The sequence below is a fragment of the Pristis pectinata genome, chromosome 20, assembly GCF_009764475.1.
Source record: "Pristis pectinata isolate sPriPec2 chromosome 20, sPriPec2.1.pri, whole genome shotgun sequence".
NCBI lineage: Eukaryota > Metazoa > Chordata > Chondrichthyes > Rhinopristiformes > Pristidae > Pristis > Pristis pectinata.
The window spans coordinates 27,654,095-27,676,220 of NC_067424.1; the positions used below are offsets into that span (position 1 = coordinate 27,654,095).

Below are 22,126 nucleotides of genomic sequence, written 5' to 3' on the forward strand. Positions count from 1 at the left end.
ATGGAAATATAGAACTGCATAAGGAGATAATGGTAATCTTAAAATTCTAGTACAATAACTCTTTCTAAAAAAAATTCTCCCTGAATTTGATTGAACAAATAACTTCTGCCAACATTAATAAGAGTAAAAAGAATGCTTTGAAAAACAGCAAGTGAAAGATCAAGCCCACAGAACACCACAAAGATTAAATTAGTGCACAAAACTGCTAAGGTGAATCTGGTCGGTGAAATGCTTGCCAATCAAAAGCCTGCTGATTGCAGAAAAGAAGTCTAAGAGGGAAGTAAACTGGGATCTTGGATAAAGTGCAATGAGTCCCAGTGTCAATTTCAAACTATTTCCAGTTTTAATGTAATTTAAATGTATTACTTAGCTGCACAGGGATTCTCAGACAATGACTCTCTTGGGAACCAAGACGATACTTGTATTTTCTTCTCTCCAGCTCCACTCTCATTGCCACTTTTTACATGCACTGATGAGTCCCAATAAGAAAATACTTTGCTGAACCAAACTGAAAACATCGTCATGGCTTGCAAACAAATCCCTCAGCTCAGCTGCATGCTGCTCTGCCTAATGATGAGGATATTATTAATAATTCATGCGTTTCATCTCATGTTCAACAATATTAAACCCTGTCTGCGACAGAGGGAGGGTGGTAATGCTCTCAAACACAATTACAAATCTTCTCTAGGGTTATATATATGATAGAGAATCGTGCCAACTTCTGGAATATCCTTCCTTAGTCCCATGTAATAGATGATTTCATCCCCAGAATTACAATTATTTTGTACATTCTAGTCATCAATTAAAGGACTACAAGTATTAGTTACTAGTATGCAGAAATGAAAACTTCTGCATGGCATCACTACACTTTGAAAGGGAAAGCAACTGTAGCTCAACATAGCAAACAATTTGAGTCTTTGCTGGTTTTAACTTTACTAATCTGGTCAATCTTTTCTGATATAGGTTTAAATGTTCAGCATACAAAAAAGAAACACTACAATCTTTGCCGATGGAATAAATGGAGCAGCTTCATATCAAGCAATATAAATTGCACCACACACATTAAAAGTGAACTTTGAGCTGTTGATGAGAATCATCAAATTACAACACAGACTTCAAATAGTTTACAGATTTTATTTAATATTACATAAACTCAGTCACCCATAGGCTGATATTTCACAACTTTGGTCCTTTATGGCTGATGATTGCTCTGGCAGATGACGGGCTCAACCAATACACAACACACTGTTGACTGAACAACTTGAATAATTATTTGGTTTACCAGTCCAGAGTCACAATCAATTCGTCACTAGGACTCAATATAATCAATAAACACACAAAATATAATTAAACTTTGTGTTATGTTCCAGGACAGCAGGGAGATCGCATGTTCCAACATATACTACCATAGTGATCCTAAAATCAATATTTTTCTCTGAAAATCATCTCATAGATTGCATAATTCCCAATGAGCATAATGGAAATAGTTGAGTTAAAGACAGGGCTCACTTTGCTTAGCTCAGCATTAATTTATTTTTCCTTCTGATTCACTAATTGTTTTGAACTGTTGTACGGGTAACAGAGATTGCCTCAATCTGCTTCTCTGACAATCACACTCGCTGAATTAGTACCAGCTGGATAGGTAAGGGAAATGTACTGTGTATGAATTTTCAGAAAAGTTCAAAAGGCTTTTAAAATGATTCATATGTATAGTACAAAAGAGAATACAGCACATCAGATACAACGTTGGTTAACTGTCAAATGGTTGGAGAAGGGTTTGAAGTGGGCCAGTGCTGGGAGCATCGATTGTCCAGATATGATAATATGGACTTTGGTAAAGAGAACATGACATGACATTATTTTTTTCATATTTACTTATGACATAAAAGAAATACATTTTAGCCCATCAAGTATAGCCCAAAGCACCCAGGTAAAAGCCATGCTGTCACAGGGAGAATATGCAAACTCCACACAGACAGTACCAGAAATCAGGATTGAACCCACATCGCTGTGGTGAGGCAGGAGCCCAGCTAGCTGTGCCGCTGTACCAACAGAACGGCTGCCTCCACTAGCAGCTTTGTTAGGATAATGCAGAAATAAGTGATCTGACAAGAAATTAAGAGGATGGGGAAAGTCGGAAAATCCTTTCGAAGACAGAAATGCTGGAACAATGAACGGACAGATGGAAGGTACAATTTAATGGTGATATGAACAATGTCTCTAATCTTAACTTAGTCTCAATGTTTATCTGATTACGGTCCTGTGAATCATCTTAAGGAGTTTCCCACAATAAGGATGCAATACAAACACAAGCTGTTGTAGATAAATACAAAGTAATATTTTGAGAAAAAAATAGAGAAATTAAGTGTACATTCAATGAAAGAATACTGAAGGCATAAAATTAACAAAGAGCCCAAAAGATTTAAAACAGGTTCATGAAAAAGTGAGCACAGTTAAATAAAACAAAATACAAATTGATAGCATTTCAGATTTTGTAGAAGGAATCAATTAATGAAGAGTAGCAAAGTTGTACTTGTATCACACATTTCACATCTCTAAAGCACAATATACCTAATCAAATACAAATTCAACCAACTTCCAAGCAGCAAGGAAACTAATGTCCAGCTTATTTATTTTGGTGGCATTGATTGCCCTTATTCTTTATATTGTCAATGAGATCTTTTACTTCCATTTTAAAACAGGTGGCCCCATGTTACAGCTGTTTGGGAAACAGAAAGTCGCCCTTACAGAATTCACAAATCACTACCCAAAAATTTGAGATATGGAATACAATTTGCTCTCACGGAATTTCCGTGAAAGTAACTAAATAAACACAAAATGTAATTTTTTTCAACTCACATTTCTTGACGCATGCGCAGATGACATGGCTTCATATTACAGAAAATCATGATATGGACTGTTTCCCAGCCCATGTGTCCTTAATGACACAGGGTGAACATTTGAACATATCTTCATAACCTTATACACACTGTCTGGATGATTGTGGGAGGAGTGAGGAGGAAAGGCATGTCTCTGCTCATCCTAATCCCCATTTTGCATATTATCCTGCTGAGCAGATGCAGGATTATTTTTCTTTTTAATTTCCAAAGTTTAGCATCTTCTGGCAATACTCTCAATATATAATTACTGAATGATACCACGCAGAAAGAGACCATTCAGCCATCATGCCTCTTTAGCACTTTGGTAGGGTCAGCAATTAATTCCAATCCCCTTTTTTTTCTCCCCCATAGCTCTTTATGTTTCTCCCCCATTATGAACAACCATGTCAGGTTAGAGCACATGTTCAACTCCTGGGGTGGGATTACACCATTTCAACTTTTCAGTCAAAAGCAAGCACGTGAAGCAGATGGGGAGTATGTGGAGGAGTGGGATTGGTTTCCGATTGCTTCAGCAAGACATAATTCTATGCCATAATCTTCTAAGGTCCATCTGAAAGCATCCCTTATCAATAATGATTCAGCAGTTTGTAGATATTTATTCAAAGTTGACCATGAATTTTTGTGATGGAATTTCTCACTTAACTGCTCTAATAAAATATTCTAACTTTAAAGTAAAAGCACCAGATTAAACAAAATGCCTACTCAATTCAGATCAGTTGTGAAACTACTGCTTATATACTAAAGGAGTTTAAGGTGATAGAACACAGAACAGTACAGCACAGGAACAGGCCCTTCTGCCCACAATGTTGTGCTGAACCAATTACATTAGTAATAAAATGCCCAAATAAACTAATCCCTTCTGCCAACACAATCTCCATATCCTACCATTTCCCTCACATTCATGTGCCTATCTAAAAGCTTCTTGAATGCCCCTATAGTATTTGCCTCCACCACCACCCAGGCAGTGCATTCCATGCAACCACCACTCTTTGTGTAAAAAACTTACCCTACACATCTCCTTTGAACTTATCCCCTTTCACCTTAAATGCATGCCCTCTGGTATTAGACATTTCAACCCTGGGGAAAAGGATACTAGCTGTCTACTCTATCTATGCCTCTCATAATCTTATAAACCTCAATCAGATCTCCCCTCAGCCTCCACCACTCCAGAGAAAACAACCCAAGTTTGTCCAACCTATCCTCATAGCGCATGCCCTCTAATCCAGGCAGCATTTGGTAAACCACTTCTGCACCCCCTCCAAAGCCTCCACATCCTTCCTATAATGGGGCGACCAGAACTGAATGCAATACTTCAGATGCGGCCTAACTAAAGTTTTATAAAGCTGCTGCATAACTTCCTGACACTTGAACTCGATGCCTCGACAAATGAAGGCAACCATGCCACGTGCCTCCTTTACCGCCCTATCAACCTGTGTAGCCACTTTCAGGGAGCTATGAATTTGGACCCCAAGACCCCTCTGCTCATCAACACTGTTAAGGGTCTTGCCATTAACAGTGTACTGCCTCTTTACATTTGATCTCCCAAGGTACAACACTTCACATTTGGCTGGGTTGAACTCCATGTGCCATTTCTCCGCCCATATCTGCAACTGATCTATATCGCGCTGTATCCTTTGCCAGTCTTCTACACTATCCACACACCACCAATCTTTGTATCATCTGCAAACTTACTAACCCACCATGTACATTTTCATCCAGGTCATTTCTATACATCACAAACAGCAGAGGTTCCAATACAGATCCCTGAGAAACGCCACTAGTCACAGACCTCCAGCTAGAATAAGTCCCATCGACCACTACCCTCTGTGTCCTATGGACAAGCCAGTTCTGAATCCAAACAGCCAAATCACCTTGGATCCCATGCATCTTAATCTTCTGGAGGAGCCTCCCATGAGGGACCTTGTCAAACAACTTACTAAAATCCATGTAGACAACATCCACAGCTCTACCTTCATCAATAACCTTTGTCACCTCGTCAAAAAACTCAAAAAGCAAAACTCTCAATCAAGTTCATAATACTTCAGTGAAATAATTTAAATAATAATGGCCAAAATAAGGCTTTGATTTATTAAGGCAGTTCTGGATCTTTACAAAGAGCAGTTAAATGGATTAAGAATATTAAGGGAGATACGCTGAGATTCAGCAATAAAGATACTTCATGCAGTTGTCATTATGGCTTGGCGTGCCAGGACTAATTGACATTTCAATCAGGTACTCCCTGTATAATTTGCTATCTAACATTCAGGAGTTGGAGGGGTTAATGAAGTGAAAAGACAGACATTGTAAACCTTCTGTGCATATCTCTCACCAGCTGAGCAATGAGTGAGCTAGCTGCCCACTTCACTGAGGCTTCAATATGTACTCTCTGCTTTCTGCATAAAGTTCATAATTAAAGCCATTGGATCATACAAAGAGAAATAGAACTGTTAAATGAAGGAGAATTGGAGAGAATAAAATGTGTATTTAGTACTCCGGTTTTATTTCTTAATTAAAATTTATAACACATTCCAGTTTTCTCCATCTCTTCATTTTTTTAATCAACTTTGAACAGATGTACCTCAGTGGATATGCTTTTGGCAATTTTGGATAAGAGTAGAACACAAGTTTGTTGAAATATTCCTGTCATATACAACTTTATTACTGCAGAGAGATTCTCCATACTGTGCCCAATGGAGTCAACAAAATAATTTTCTTTGATAACTTGTCAACTTGCAAATAAGTGCGAGATATATATAGAAACACATTTGATTCACTGGTGACACAAGAAAAATTGCAGGGGATGCTGGAAATATGGAGCAATGAACACAAAATGTTGGAAGAACTCACCAGGTCAGGCAGCATCTATGGAGGGAAATGATTTGTTTGAATTTGATTCACTGGTGCCTGAATGGAAAATGACTACCTGCCTTCTACCCTTCTCCAGTCTAACCTACACCTGATCCAATCCTATAAGAAATGGGTGGCTCTTAATTCCCCTCTCAGCTGGTAAACCAAGTCGCAATTGGAACCGATTATCAAGTTCAAAATAAGGGTAATAAAAATAAGGGAAATAAAGAAAGGTCAATTAACAATGACCCAGACATCACATCCAACATTCAAGTAAGCTCAATACAGATGAGTCAACAAAATCCACCATAACATTCAGAGATAAATGCTCAAGTTGTGAGAAGCCCCACAGACAAGTTAAAAAGAACATTTTGAATCAATAGTAATAAAGCTTTGACTTTTAGCCAACAATCAACCAACCAGAGTGCAGCCCGCCCCAGCAAGGCAAATAAACTGGAGGTGACCACAGTAGTTTATAGTGAGGTGATAAGAGCCAGCAGAGCCCTCAGCCTTGACAATGGTCCACAGAAAGCCTCATGAATCAGGTTAACATCAAGGAAACCTTCAAATCATCACCTGCTATACATACTCCCAAATGATAAATCAGTACTCTTCTTGCTGATCACTGAGGATTTTTGGAAAGTAAGCTCAAACAATTCACTTAAGGTAAGGGACTTCAAAACCTACAACCAAGTGACACCTATTATTAATGAAAATCTCAAGACCGTAAGTGCCACACTGGGTTTGTCTTGGAAGATAGGGGCACCATGGTGTTGAGGTAGAGCTTCTGCCTTACAGCTCCAGTAACTCAGGTTTAATCCTGAACCCTGATGCCGTCTGGTTGGAGTCTGCACATTCTCCCTGTGACCATGTGGGTTTCCTCCAGGTGAAAATTAAAAAAAAAACCTGCAGATGCTGGAAACCTAAAATAAAATCAGAAAATGCTAGAAATACTTAGCAGGTCAGGATGCATATGTGGGAAGAGAAACAGAGCTAACGTTTCAAGTACTTGATATAATTTCCCAGTACCCACAAAACAAAAATAATTCATTTTAACCCACAGCAAAAAAGATGTTAAACAGATACTCTGCCAAATTTTAGCCTCTCTTTCACTAATTAAGTGGCAGCTCAATAGATGAGTTCATTCCCATCAGGATGATTCAATTCTCCCCAAGGGAAAAATACCAGGTCCTTCACCAGAAGCTCATTAAGGAGGAACTTAAGAGGCATGAACAAAACAGCAGAGTCTTTGTATATAAAAAAAACTATGTTAAAAACTAGTCTCTATTAGGTAATGATGGAAAATAGGTGGAAGCACAAAAACTTGGAGGCTGCATATAGTCGCAACACTATCATTAACCAGATTGGAGATGATTCAGTAACTCCTTTGTCAATCAAGCATGATAAATGACAGAATGATTTTAGCATATAATTTATATAGAACAATCCCTGCTTCATTTTCTGTAGAAATTGTCTTGCTTTTACTGGGAGAAGTTGTTCTAGTTAATTTCCTCTGCTCTTTGAACAGACTGTTTCCTGAGTAAATTATGTTTGCTGTACATTTGTCATCACATCTCCAATTCATTGCTAGACATTGCATTCCCAATGAATTCAAAATAAAATGAAAGTTTTATTTTCTCATGCCCTTATCATGCATCTCTGCTATTGCCATCAGATAGAGCAGGAGAAAAATGAAATGTGTATTATGTACCAGGATATTCCACCACAAACATTGCCAGTTTATGGGTTTGTGTCTGTGCTTTACCACTTAGCAAGCTCATTCTTTCAGATATTGTTGACTATTAAATAAGAAAGCTCCTCATTGAGATGAATATTGTCACTTGCATGGAAACATTGGGTTTGAACCAGTGATATCATATATACTGTATGTATTATTTAGAACAAAGAATAAATTCCTACATGGGAAATAATTTTTTGTTTTGAAAACCCTACAATTACCAGCACTTTGTATAAAAAGACTGCAGATCATGTAAATCTGAAATAAAAGCAGAAAATATATCAGATGAAAGGAAGGTTATTGATCTGAAACATTAATTATGTTTCTCCACAGATGCTGTCTGATCTGTTAGGTATTTCCAGCGTTTTCTGTTTTTCTTTATTTTAACTCCTTGTGTTGAGACTCTTTTGTAATATTAAGCTGTGATTATTCTAAAACAGTTAACTATCAGAATCACAAGTACATAAGTCACTGTACTCCACCAGCTCCACAGAATGATCATGAATATGAACATAGTGTCATCCCCTCCTCTTTTTGCCACCCAGCACCCCCACCAGCCACACCTCACTTATACAGCATGTTATTTCATTGATTAACATCTGGTCACCACACCAATTAAAAATAGGAACCATTATTGCAAATCCTTAACCTTTAAGAGCAATTGCATGCAGCCCCATTTATGTTTTCTCAACAAATTTAAAGTGTACAAAGAGACAACATTTCAATTTAGACCCTGGATTTATGATCATTATTTCCAGAATTATTTATAACCTTTAATCTAAATCTCCAGATAGCCTGATCATTTTCAATGGAATTCAGAACTATCTTTGCATTCAGTTTAAATTTCAATGTGATCAACAATCAAGCTTTCTTCTCCCTAGTCTCTATTTTTTATTTCAATGAGTCATGAAATTAAGGTCAAAAATATCAGCAAAAACAGACTTCCAGGCTACATGATTGACAACAACACTGGAGTTACTTGCTCCAAAGAAAAAAAAATCTATTAGAGATGAATCACATCTCATGTGTAATGCTTCTTAGATTCCACAATCATTGGAAAATCTCCACAAAATTCATTCTGCTAAGGGCCTCCAATACAAGTTGTATAGATTTGCACTAGATTGTTAAACTATAGTTTCAGTTCAATCTTTTTATCCAGCCTTCTAACATATACCAAAAAGTTACTCTTACAGTAATGAATCAGACTATTAATTATATTTTATTGGCCTTTAGGATTAAAATATACCTTTTAAAAAAGGAACTGAAAATATGTCACAATAAATTAAGTACATCCTTGATCAAATTTGAGGATTACATTTTATGTTGATTCAGCTGATATTCTTTTAGAAACATATTGGATCGTTGCATTCCAATATTATATAAAATGTACTCAATTCACTCATTTTGTTTTCATTCACAGAAACCAGTGATAATTTTTTATAATGGTTACAACTACTTTTTCCCCAGAGAAATGGTCCCTCCTACAGTGAAGTATATAATAAAATCATATTGTATTCAGTTGACAGTATCTTCCCTCTCATAAACTGCTGCACTTTTGTAGTCTAAACCCTTCAACTGGTCTTAGACAAGGATAAAGACAAACAAAAATTTCCAGTTGTCATGTTTATCCAACTGATTCTTCAACTGATTACTGGTCCAGAAAATATTGCAGATGAGTTAACCATGCACAGTGCATCAGCAATGCCATTTCATCAAGGATGCCATTTAAATGGATGGCACATGAGCATTATGGCAACCCTGGGTAATTAGCATAGCAGAACTCAAGAGTTTAATAAGTGTACAGGACACCTACCCTGTCCCTTCAGTACCACATCAACCAATTCAGTAACAGGTAAACGTCATTAAGTTCCTATTCTGTCCTGTTTGAAAATCACCAGTAGAATAACTCATTTTTGATAGTCAACAAGTTTATTATATAAATTATATGCCATGTCATGAACAAGTATTTCAATTTTTATAATTCTATGACTTTATTCTCATTTAATCTGGTCAGATCGTAAAACCAAACTTGATAACAGCATTTATGTTAACCTCATCTGCCAGATATTTTCAGAAAGAAAATTGTTTTTACGGTGTGGAGATGATCCTTAGTTTAAGCATGCTCTTAACTGAAATAGAAGCATCCTTGCACTGTAAATCACCGCTGAAGCAATGCTGCCACCAAATCCACTTCAGCAGTGAACTGCAGGAGCTCCTGACTCTCTCTCCTGAGAACACACACTCTGGAGGGCTTACATGGAGACTTCAGATAACAAATATATAGATAAAGGAAGCCTTTGTAAAAAAAAGATAAAAATCATATGAATCAATTGAGAAAGATTAAAGTACCCCAGTTGTCAAATATTTAGCAATTCTTCTGAGTACTGCATCCAAATAACTATACCTCAAATATATCTTTTGTTTTGACAATCCAAAATAATCAAATGAATCGATTCAATTTTGTGCCAAAACTATTACTATTGAAGAATTTTAAAACTGTGGAACAATCCTCTCTTGTGACCATACCTATACTGTAGCTCCTCTGTGCTTTTATTTACAGTACAGGAATTAGAGTTTTAATTATTCATCTTTATTCATGGAATTCCTAATAGCAGAGCTCTGGTGGGTTTGGTACGACGACTCACTAGTTTTAAGTCCGACACTCTGAATGAATATGAATCAGTTATATGACATACTGCATTACAAAATCTCTTCTGCAAGTACAAAGCTGGCTATGCGACAAAGATTTCTAATATTGTAAAATAATGAAAACCTGCCCTTTAAAATAGCCTAGCATATGGAATCCAGCTATTTAGAATTCCTAAGATGAAAAACTGCTCAGTGCTATTTTCATAGCTTTGTCACCCAAGTCTGCAATGTATCATGAAACCCACAATCAAGCCTTTCTAACAAAGCACTTTGTTTGATATATTCTCTCCACTAAATCCTCCTCCAAACACCCTGCTGAAGGAGAACAGTGATTTACCTGGTACGTGCTAAAGCGAATTCCATTCTGCAGCTGAATCTTTATGGAGTTAGTCCCCGAGTTCATGTCGCAAAAAATCATACTTAGGCACCACAGCAATCAAATCCACAAATGGCAGAGAGTTGCAAAGCTTAATTCCTTCTTCCTGTAATACGTGGGGGATCTCACAGAAACTGCTCTGTATTCTCTAACTTGGAGCAGGATAACCAAGGGAAATTTGAACTCCCACAAGCGTGGGTTAGCTTCAGCTGGAGCCAGCCAATAAGCTGCCTTGTCGTTGAAAAACAGTTCCTCACTGAATGGACGGCTGATGTAAAACATGAGGAAATTATAGCTGGGACAGAGATCATGAGAGAGCATGTCACAGTGAAGCAGTCAAAGAGCATAGGAGCTGCCCATCTGCTCCCACTGATAATCACATGCCTTTATAACAGCCAGGTGACTGATTACACCCTCCTGTCAGAAGCCAAACAGACCAACAACCAACGTGGGCGCAAGTGAGCACAATGTCAGACGGTACTTCAGGTCGTCAATACTGTTTTAGTCCCTATTATCAGGCCTCTAGTTAAACCCAGGATATGCTGTATGACAACTGATTTCAAAATTAATCATAAAGCGCTCTGTGGTTAACTGCTCCCATTATATTGTGAATTTTATAGGATTATATTGGCAGTGAAAAACATCGTTCTGGTTGTTGCACATTAGATCACAGCTTTAAATGTTCAAAGGCTTCGCTGAGAAAGCAGGTTTCCATCATTTTAAAGAAACTAATACTCTACCACAGTAACAACACTATCTACATTACGCATGAACTTCTAACACTAAAAATACAAACACTGCACTAAATCAATGGTATAATAAACCATTGAATATGCAAGCCACAAGAGATGATTTACTCCTTCAACATATGTTCATTTAACAATCTCAAAGTACTGATGCAGCTCTGCGCTATATTGTACAGAGAAGGATCTTGAACAATGAGATTTAAAATCCTACGCACATCCACAAGAAAAAAATAGCACAAGATTACTGCAGACTTAGACAATGACTGATGCATCCTCACAGCCTTTGAGTATTTACTTCCCTCTTCAAGAGTTCTGGAAAGTTTGCTTATAAATCTAGTGATAAAGGAAACCTCCTCTGTCAAGGCTGAGAAGAGAACATGGTGTGATTCTTTCAGTATTCCTGCTGAGCCAGGATTCTTTCAACCGAGCAACTATTGTTTACATCAGCAACAAAATGTGGGTCAGGCATGACTTGGGTTTGTAGCAGTCACGGGCTCTGAATTTGTTGCTGGGCCAATTTGCCTCAATCTAACCCACAACCAGACCACTAAATGTGCAGTATGGGCAAATAATAATACTTGCAAACGGTAAAACCAGAAGCCTCATCACGAGAAACAACTAATAGTCTTTCACAGGATACAAACAGTATTTGCTCATTATATCTACGAGGGATACAATAATGACTAACAGTAACCTATTATGTGAAAACAGCAGTCATACAATGACAGATCTAAAACTGAATTCTAAATTTTCACCTGTGTTTCAATTTCTAGTTACATTTTTTAAAATCATTCTACTTTAGTGTTGTTATCCATTAAATGTATGCTGTAAAATTCTCCATCTGCTACTAAGCAGCATGAATGTATTGTAACTTAACCATTTCACTGACAGCTGTGCTCCAGGTTAATGGCAATACAACTGTGTGTCCAATTTAGCTCTGATAGTAACCTTGTTGGCTCTGAATGAGAAGGTTGCGAGGTCAAAACCCACTCCAGAGACTCAAACACAAGTATATAGGTTGCTATTCTAGTACGGTGGTGGTGCTAAACCAGAGGTCCATTCTTCAGGTGAAACATTAAATGAAGGCCCATTCTGCTCTCACAAATGAACACAAAAGATCCCATTACATTATACTGAAGAGCATTAGGGGAGTTATTCCTCATGTCCCAACCAATACTTAGTCATCAATATTTTAAAAGTCTGGCGATTAGCACAAATTGGTTGTCACATTTCCCAAATTGCAACAGTGACCATATAACTTTGTGGATGACAAAGAATTCTGGGACATCCTAAGGTTTCGAAAGGCCCTGTATAAATGTAAGCCATTCATTCTAATTTCATTTAATGGAAGCTGCTAATCTAGCTGTAGCTCTCTATGACTCTATAATTAATAACACCTAGCTATGAATGGATTTATTTATTTAACTAGTATGTATTTAGAAACTAACTGTGGACTCAAGATACATCAATGACTAGTTTGCTATTCATTCACACATTAACAGAACGAAAAGGCTATTCAGCACATCATACCTGTATTGGTTCTTTGAAAGAGCTACCCTGCTATAATTAGTACTACCTTGCTCTTACCCCTAGTCCTGCACATTTCTACTTTATATGTATTTGTCTACTTCCGTTTTGAAAGGTTGTTGCATTTGATCCAACCACTCTTTTAGGTAGCGCATTCTGGATGATGATAACTCACTGTAAATTGTTCACTCGTGTCATCCCGGTTCTCTTGCAAATTACTTTAAATCTGTCTGCTTTGATAACTAAACCTGCTGCCATAGATAGACAGTTGTTACCTAGTCCATCAAAATGAATCAAGGTTTTGAAAACCCACCAAATCTTAGATTACTTAAGCTTTAGGTAATATTAAGCTGGTATACAATGCTCAAATAGCTTATAGTAAACATCAAAACAAATTTGCTCTTTTTTATTTGATAACAGTATTGTAGGCTTTCAGAGTTAAGAAGGATGTTGTCTTGCTGTGGTGACAGTGATGACATGTGGGCTTTAATACAAAGCAAGAGATGGGCCTTAAACTGGACGACAGAGGTTCTCAGCCAACCTGTCACACTACACACTGCCCCCACCCACAGCCACGGACTCTGTCACTGCACCCACACAACACACAGAGATCTTGTGAAAAGTGGATCACTTTCCATATCTTGGAAGCAACTCATTAGCAAAGGCAGATATTGAAGACAAAATTCATCATTGCCTCTAATGTGCCAGAATAACCTTCGGCCGACTGAAAAAAAAGCAATGGAAGATCAAAGCCTCAAAGCCATGGTCTGCTGAGCTGCAGTGATCCCTGACCTCCTGTCCGCTTTGGAGACATGGACAATTGACAATATGGAGCATAAAGCACTGGAAATGCAACCAAAGCTGTCTCAACAAAATCCTCCAACTCCACTGGCAGAAAAGATGAAACAAGGTCAGGATCCTCTCCCTAGACATCAGTCACATGCCTAATCCAGACTCCCATAACAAATACTCCACTCTGAGATCCATCACAGCAAGACACTTCCAGGATGGCAGACAAGATGCCTTGAGGATGTCTCAAAGGGATAAAACATAATACCTTCACTGACTTATGGGACATAACTACTCAAAATGGAGAAGGAGCTTCTCGGAGGCACCAAGCACCTCAAGGCTGCACAAGCACACAAAGGTCAAGTGCCAACAGTGAAAGGACCAAATAACCCACTTCACCCCCTATAAAGTACCATCCATGCACCTTTGGAAGAGTTTGAAGCTACCACACAGGACTTTTCAGTCACTGCAGAATCCACAGAACTGGAGTTGAAGCAAGCTATCCTGGACCCCTAGGGAATACCCAAGATGATTAGGCTTCATGCCAGTGCATATTTATAAGAGGTTTGTTAGCTGCATTATTTCAGTGAATTTATTACGTTTCAATCTGTGGGTAAATACCAATAAATTCAATATTCTTTCCAGTTTGCAAAGGCTGCAGTGCCTTTTAACCATGAACACATTTGATTGGCAACTGATAATAATTTTTCCCCTGGCCTGTCTGCTTATGTATCCACGTGTGATCACTGACTTCATATTAGTGTTTATGGACACTGAAGATGCCAATTCCAAACAGCTGGCACTGTGTGGAAATCCCTGGAAAATCTCTCCTGTAAATGGGAACGTTTGAATGCATTGGATTTTGAATATTTTATCAAATCTCTTTAACTATTTTGACTCCGAGGAAAGTAATCTCAGTTTCTCAGTCCTTTCCACTGGAAGGACTTCTCGGCCCTTTCCAAAATAATCTCGGCATCTCGCGTATCTCCCTGACAACCTTCTTACAGTGTGGCGCCCAGCAGTAAATGGGGTCTCAATGATGTTTTATGGCTAACTAACGACGACCATGCTCCACTAAGTGGCACTTCAAAGGGAATGCCCAGGCCAGAGCGACAGTGCTGAAAGAGAGCCTGGGCCAACATTGGGATAGTGCTCAAGAAGTATCCAAGCGAACACTGGATTAAATGGTACATTTTATTCAGCATCTGTCAAGTCTGACACTTGCTGGACCGAAGAGCTTTTGGAGCATTAAATTTCAGCATAACCTCCTTGAAACTTCTCTCAAGTCTTTATTAACCAAGTATCCTGCATAGCTTGCTAAACACCTTTAAGTGGGTGCAGGTGGGTAGCTGGGGTACGGTGGGTGGGAAATTTGGGCAATGAGCTTAGTTTAGCCACAATCCATCCCATGAGGTATTAAAGAGAGCATTACTCCCAAAGCCAACCTCCAGAGAATGCCACCAACAACTTTCCTCCAGTCTGAAAAAGAAACAAGAATTCTGGCTATCTTTTTGCCAATTTCAGTGATGTTTGTAAAGGAATGAGAAATGCAAACATGAACAATACCAACTATTCTTCCTGTCCTCATGTTCCATTGCTTTAATTTCTCTTGCTTCTCTTTGTGTGTAAGTTGTGCAAAGGCAAAAGTAGACAACTGAGATATCTTGACTATCACAGAATCCAAGAAAGGTGTTCTTTCTTCTTTTCCTCCTCAGCCTACAAGATTTCCTGCTTCAAACTGTCTTGTTAAATTTAGATATGATTTGGCCAAAGTTCCTTGCAGATGTCAATGGCAGGCTAGAGAAACCAAAGCACAGGTGGAGAGGAGGAATCTTCAGATGGCCAACCATATTGTTCAAAGTGCTGGGAATTTGGCAGTGGAACCCATCTGTTAAACTTCCTGGCTGGTCTCCAGACATCTGAAATATCACAAATCTGAGATGGTGTCTTATTCAATTTCAATGCCCTGCAGCCAATACAGAAATGACTAATTTGAATGGGAAATTTCAAAGGTGGTGACGTTGGACTGCATTTATGGATGTGACCTAGCAAATCCAGAGAAAAGGTTCTAATCATGAGGTGCCCAGTGATTAAATCGATGGAATAGATACAGCAGATGCCAAGGCTAATGGAAAAATATCAGACAGAGGTAAAAGTTGGAAAAGATTCAATTGGGGAAAAGCTTCTAAATGAATCACACAGCTACAAGTGGGGTGGATATCAGGGGCAAGACTTAGTCTATCCCTGCTGGCTCTACTAAGTAGAGCACAGCTTGGATGGATTACAAAAGAAGGTATTGAGAGGCACAATTATGAACAATATTATAACATTAAAGGTAATTATATATATTTTTAAGAAACAAATAACAATGTCCCTTTTGGAAGGCTTGAGGAAGTACTTGTAAAGGGAGAAGGAGGAGGGAACATTCAATGCTCAACAAAGCAGAGGCAGCTATTAAGAAAAATCTTTACATTTTAAAATAAAAACACTCAATCTCACATGGCAGATGGAGCTGCACAGAAGCCTTGGCTTTGGACCAGCGGGCTTACAACATCACGTGGTGCCATTGAATTAAGGATTAAAACAATTAAATAGTTTTTGCAAAATACATAGGGAAGCATCAACTTTCGCCATCTGCTGGGTCACAATGTTAAATCGCTGCTATTAAAAGTTCACTCTAGCTGTTATGGTCAGTGGACCAAAGCATAAATTTCAAGAAACTATTCAAAATAACTGAAAAAGTTAATTGATATATTTTAATGATAAGTCAAATTACACAAGGGAAAATACTTCGGGATAGATTTGAATATGCACGTTTACACTAAATTACAACAATAAAACAAAATTTGCTGCAAATCATGCACTGGAAGTTTATAAATTGAACAGAATATCACATTGAAAGTTGTATGAACAATCCATATCCAAATCTTGTTGCCCATCAATAACTGCCAATCAACCACATATTTATACTGTTCATTAAATTTCAATTCAGCTCATAAAATGTCTCCTACACTCAGTGGGATTCTATAATCATTCGAAGTGTAGTGTCTGAAGGCTCGTATTATTGATTGCATTAGTAAATATCAGAAGCAGACATGTCATTTAAGCTGCAGTGTCTGGTATATCAATGTATCAAGGTCATGCTATGTGGTACACTCATTCCTTAAAAACGGTACCCTTGCAATTTATCCACACCACACGATGTTGCTTGTGAATAAATGAACACAAATATTATCACTCTCTGCAAAATAGTTCATCAAAATTTTCAACACTCACATAGAAACTTTGACAATTTCTCCCTCATTTTAGTACACCATAGAACACTCTCCATGAATTTTCTCCCTCTTTTCTGCTTCTCCAAGCTATACTACGTGGTGCATTGTGAACTCTTACATTCTGCCCCAGCTTCTCCAAGTATTTTTTTGCTTTCTAATTGTGCTTCTGATTTTCTTATGCTGGAAACTTAAGCAAAAAACAATTCCAGTTGCTCAAGTTATTAAATGCTAATTTCAACAAAAAGTTTTTAAATGCTTTTTTCTCAAGTATGTTTTGGAATGAGTTCTATGTGCATATATATGGCAGTATAGGTTGCTTAATAGCAAATATGCCACAAAATGGAAATAAGAAATTCACCAAAATGCCCTTCCCTGGGTGTACACAGTAAGCATACAAGCAAATGGGGGCATATTATTGAAAATGCTGCAGAACTTGTAAATCTAAAATAAGAACAAAACATCTTGAAAATGCTCAGCAGGTAAAGCAGCAACATGGGAGAAAAAAATGACTGATCAACCTAAAACAACCCTTTCTCCATTGATGCTGCCTGATGTGCCAGGTATTTTCAATATTTTCTCATGTTCTGTTTGTTTTATTCAGAGAGGGTTACATTTAACAGGGAGAGAAAAATTGGGTGGATTATATCCAGATTCTTTGTGGTGCCTCCTGATGATCAGAATAGCTAGCCACCCTGGTCTGATTGCAAGTCTACTTCTGTCAGTGGCAAAGTTTTCAGCTCATGAATACTGTGCATCAGATGTGTTGGCAGGATTCTGATGTTAGAGGTTCAGAAGGCAAAGGCACAGTTGTAGTACGGAGATTAACAGCAAGAAAAACATATAATTGCGACATGCTGCGATCTAATCTGTTGGAGTGCCAACTAATGCAATGTGCATCCAATTTCTATTTATTGAGCACATTCATGACTCAAAAGAAAACACAAAATACATTGGCAATTCAGCCCATCAAGTCCAATGCACAGAGCATGTATTATCTCTATTCTCTGTTATGATCTCAGTATTACAGAACTTGGCTCCTACAATCCTCCTCATCTCCTGCCATCTTCAGGTTTTGAAGACCTCAGTTGATGTCAATGAATCACTTATCATTATCTATCCATTCTTTAGGTCACACTTTGTGAGGCAATGTGTTCCTTCCACCACTTGTACAAGGCTTCTGTGTACTTTCAGTGCATTACCTCAAGGTCTCAATACCACCCCATGATCCTTCTCTACTTTGAAAAGTCATGGGCCATAGGTTCCCAGGAGTCATTGGATATGTTGCATCTTTTCAAGGAAGCTATGAGCACATTTGAATTGTTTTTTTATCTGCCTCATAATCTCCTCCCATAACAGAGCTCAGTTTAGAATATCGCTTTACAAATTCTAGTGTTAGGCATGTGAATAACATGCCCTGCCCAGTGTAGCCAAATGAGTAACTAGGGCCTCAGTGCTGGGGATGTTAGCTTGGGAGAGGACACCAATGTTATTTCTCTTAATCTTCCAGGAATTTGGAGGACTTTGCAGTGACAGCATTAGTGGTATTTTTCCAAAAGCTGCTGTAAGTTATCCACCAGGTCTCAGAATCAGAGATTAACATTGCCCTGTAGACCATGAATTTTGTGCTGGATCTGAGGTCTTGATATAAAATACCATCTTCCCCAATCAACCAAAGTAAGCACTATCCACAAAACATTATGAATAATATGAGCTCAGTGATCAAAGCTTGGTGAAGTAATAAACTAACATAACCTGAATACTCAAGCTGGATTTCTGTCCTATTACTCAATAAATGGCATTTGCTTGTTTTGAGGATTCACAATCTTGATAAGTTTTTTTATCCTTTAGGCACATTGAATGCTTTTGGAGAAATCATACATTTCACAGGAAAACATCACCCCAATGCTTTGTCACTTAATAATCTAAAAACTGTTGACTTTGCATGACTGAGAAGGATATTACAAAGTCACTTTGTACACAAGTGGATGAGCAGTAACAAATTAGGTTTACATTATACATTTTACATAAGGAGTTTGTCCCAAGGCATCTGGAATCAAACAAGTATTGACAAGAGGATAAAAGTGGCATTAGGTTTTTATTTTAGATTTCCAACATCTACACTTCTTTTGATTTTCAAGGTATTAGGTTTGGTAATGCCTAATCAAGGTTAAGTATGGTCAGAAAGATTAATTTTAAGAAGGATCTTAAAAGAGAAAGGGGTTTTGGAAGAGATTTTCAGAACTTAAGGCTGAGGGAACAGATGAGACTACAAGAAACTGCAGAGATTTGTGCACTCAGCTCAGCTCATCACAAAAACCAATCTCCCCTCCATCGACTGTCTATACTTCTTGCTGCCTTGGTAAAGCAGCCAACGTAATCAAAGACCCCACCCACCCCAGACATTCTCTCTTCTCCCCTCTCCCATCAGGCAGAATATATAAAAGCCTGAAAGCACATACCACCAGGCTCAAGGAGAGTTTCTATCCGGCTGTTATAAGGCTATTGAACGGTCTCCTAGTACAATAAGATGAACTCCTGACCTCAAAATATACCTTGTCATGGCCATGCACCTTACTGTCTGCCTGCACTGCACTCTCTGTAACTGTAACACTTCATTCCGCATTTTGTTCTTGTTTTTCCCTTGTACTACTTCAATGCACTGATGTGATTGAATGATCTGTATGGCTGGCATGCAAAACAAAGTTTTTCACTGTACCTGGGTACATGTGACAATAATAAACCAATTAACTATCAGTGATGCTTAACTAGAAAGTGCTGAACGAGCATAATTTTTGAACAGATGCAGAGCACAATAAGGTGAAAGACTTTTACAATTATTACTTCCTAGGTTCTGACAACACTACAGTGGTGCAGTTAATATTACGGACACTTTGTTGGCTTCTTTCCCCATAGTTTTAAGTTTAATTAATTGTGTTCAATTGGCAATCAGAGATAATTGCTGAGTAGATGTCAATATAGCTAAAAAGTGTGCACCAAAAGATGGTGTGCATTCTAATCAAGTCTGCTTGTCAATGATCAAGTGCCTCAAATTCTTTGTATCAGCGACTACAGACTTGCTTCCACCATTACAAACAATACGACCAGGTCAGAACAGCTCAATGTTTTTCTTCCTCTACATTGAGATTCCAAGATGACCTCCATGGCTGATATTTTTTTTCGGACTACAAGTGACAAATGGAGAAATTGCTGTAAAAGTCTGGAGATCGAAGGAAAAATGGAAAGCTTCTCTTCAAACAACATGAATTTCAGTAGATGAAGCTTAAAGACTAACTGGTGCAGTATTTCCACACATCCACCGCAAGCTGAGTTACACGCATCCTCTACTTTTACAGCATGTGACAGGAAGTTATCACTTAAATGGCAAAAATAGATTATTCACTCAGGAATGGTTTGATAGACAAACCATTAGACAAGAAGTAAATACTTCAGGTAAATGTAGAATACTGTTGCTCTCTCAAAGTAATGAAGTAGCATTGTGGGTTCTATTCCATAAAGCAATTTTTTTTTAAAATATCAATTGAAAGATAAAGGTTCCTGTCAGTCCTTTCAGGGTGATGAATTAAAATCAGCACAGTCATTGGATTGTATCTGAGCAATACTGCTGGCTCCTAACTTTTGCTGCTGATGCAAAAATTGTTAGGGGAAGATGCCATAGTGATTATGTCAGCATTTTGAAGAAAACCATTGAACCATAGAAACATACAGCACAGAAACGGGCCCTTACGGTCCACCTCATGATGCCTATCTATGTTAGTCCCAATCTCACGCATTAGGCCTGTATCCCTCTGCTTCTTTCCTATCCAAGTACTTTTCCAAATGCCTTTTAAATGTTGCAATAATATCTGCCTCCATTATCTCCTCTGGCAGTTCATTCATTCCAAATATTCACCACCCTCTGTGTCAAAAACATACCCCTCAAATCTCCTTTATATTTCTCTCCTCTCACCTTAAACCTATGCCCTCTAATTTTAGACTCCGCTGCTCTGGGAAAAAGACTCTGACTGTCTATTCTATCTATGCTCCTCATAATTTTGTACAACTTTATAAGGTCACCCCTTAGCCTCCTACATTCCAGTGAGAATAATCCCAGCCTATCCAATCTCTCCTTATAACTACAGCTCTCCATTCCAGGCGACATCCTGGTGAATCTCTTCTGTACTCTCCCTATTACTACCAGATCCTTTCTGTAGTGTGGTAACCAGAGCTGTACACAATAAGTGCAGTCAAATCAATATTTCGTACAACATGACATCGCAACTCTCATACTCAATGCCTTGGCCAGTGATGGCAAACCTACCAAATTCCATTTTCACTATCCTCTCCACCTGTGTCACTACTTCCAGGTAGCTATGGATTTGCACCCCAAGGTCCCTCTGTACAACAATGCTCCTAATATCCCTGCCATTTACTCCATATGTCCTATCAGACTTCGACCTCCCAAAGCGCATTACCTCACACTTGTCTGGATTGAATTCCATCTGCCACTGTTCTGCCCAACTTTCCAAATGATCTATATTCTGCTGCATCTTTAAACAACCTTCTTTGTTATCTATGATTCCACCAATTTTTGTCTCATCTGCAAACTTACTAATCATACTCTCTACATTCTCATCCAAGTCACATATACAAGTCACTTGTATATCACCAATCCCTGTGGTACACCTCTTGTCACAGATTTCCAGTCAGAAAAACACCCGACCACCGAACCATTCCCTTTGCAATGTCCTGCTGTCTCCATCAACCACTCCACTTTGCATTGCATTTTCCCATGCAATTGCAAGAGATGCAACACCCATACTTTTACCTCATCTTCTCACCCTCTTGGGACCCAAACAGTCCTTTCAGGTGAAGCAACAATTCACTTATACTTCTTCCACAGGTAACTTGCTTTCTCTGTATCAGAACTGGCTCAGTCTTGAACATGCCAAAATCACCCTACTCCAGACCTCATTGAACGTAGTCCACACTTGGATAAAAGAGCTGAATCTGAAAGATGAGGTGAGAGTGCCAGACCTCAACATCAATGTAGCAATGTGGCATCAATGAGCACTCAAAAAACATACTCAGTGGGAATCAGGGATGAACTCTACATATCCAGTCTAAAGGAACTAAGCTGTGGCAGTTGGAGACCAGTCATCTCAATCAAGTCACTGAAGAAGCTTCCCATGGTTCACTTCCAAGACAATTGTCCAAAAATGCTGGTCCAAACAGCACCCCAGCATCCCTTGAATGATCAAAAATATGTTGGAAATGCTTTA

The 22,126-nt window shown here is 38.3% G+C and overlaps 1 protein-coding gene across 14 annotated transcripts in view; it reads right to left on the bottom strand.

Moving 5' to 3' along the window:
* ppfia4 (PTPRF interacting protein alpha 4) overlaps positions 1–22,126 on the bottom strand; it is a 450,605-nt gene that overhangs the window by 262,839 nt on the left and 165,640 nt on the right. Inside the window, exon 1 of one of the 14 annotated variants that reach the window (XM_052034521.1) lies at positions 10,472–10,774. The exons of the other annotated variants lie outside the window; for them this stretch is intronic. Coding sequence (XP_051890481.1) covers positions 10,472–10,552 — 81 coding nt within the window. The 5' untranslated portion in view covers positions 10,553–10,774. Of the gene's footprint in view, positions 1–10,471; positions 10,775–22,126 lie in introns of those variants that run through there. 14 annotated transcript variants of the gene reach the window in all.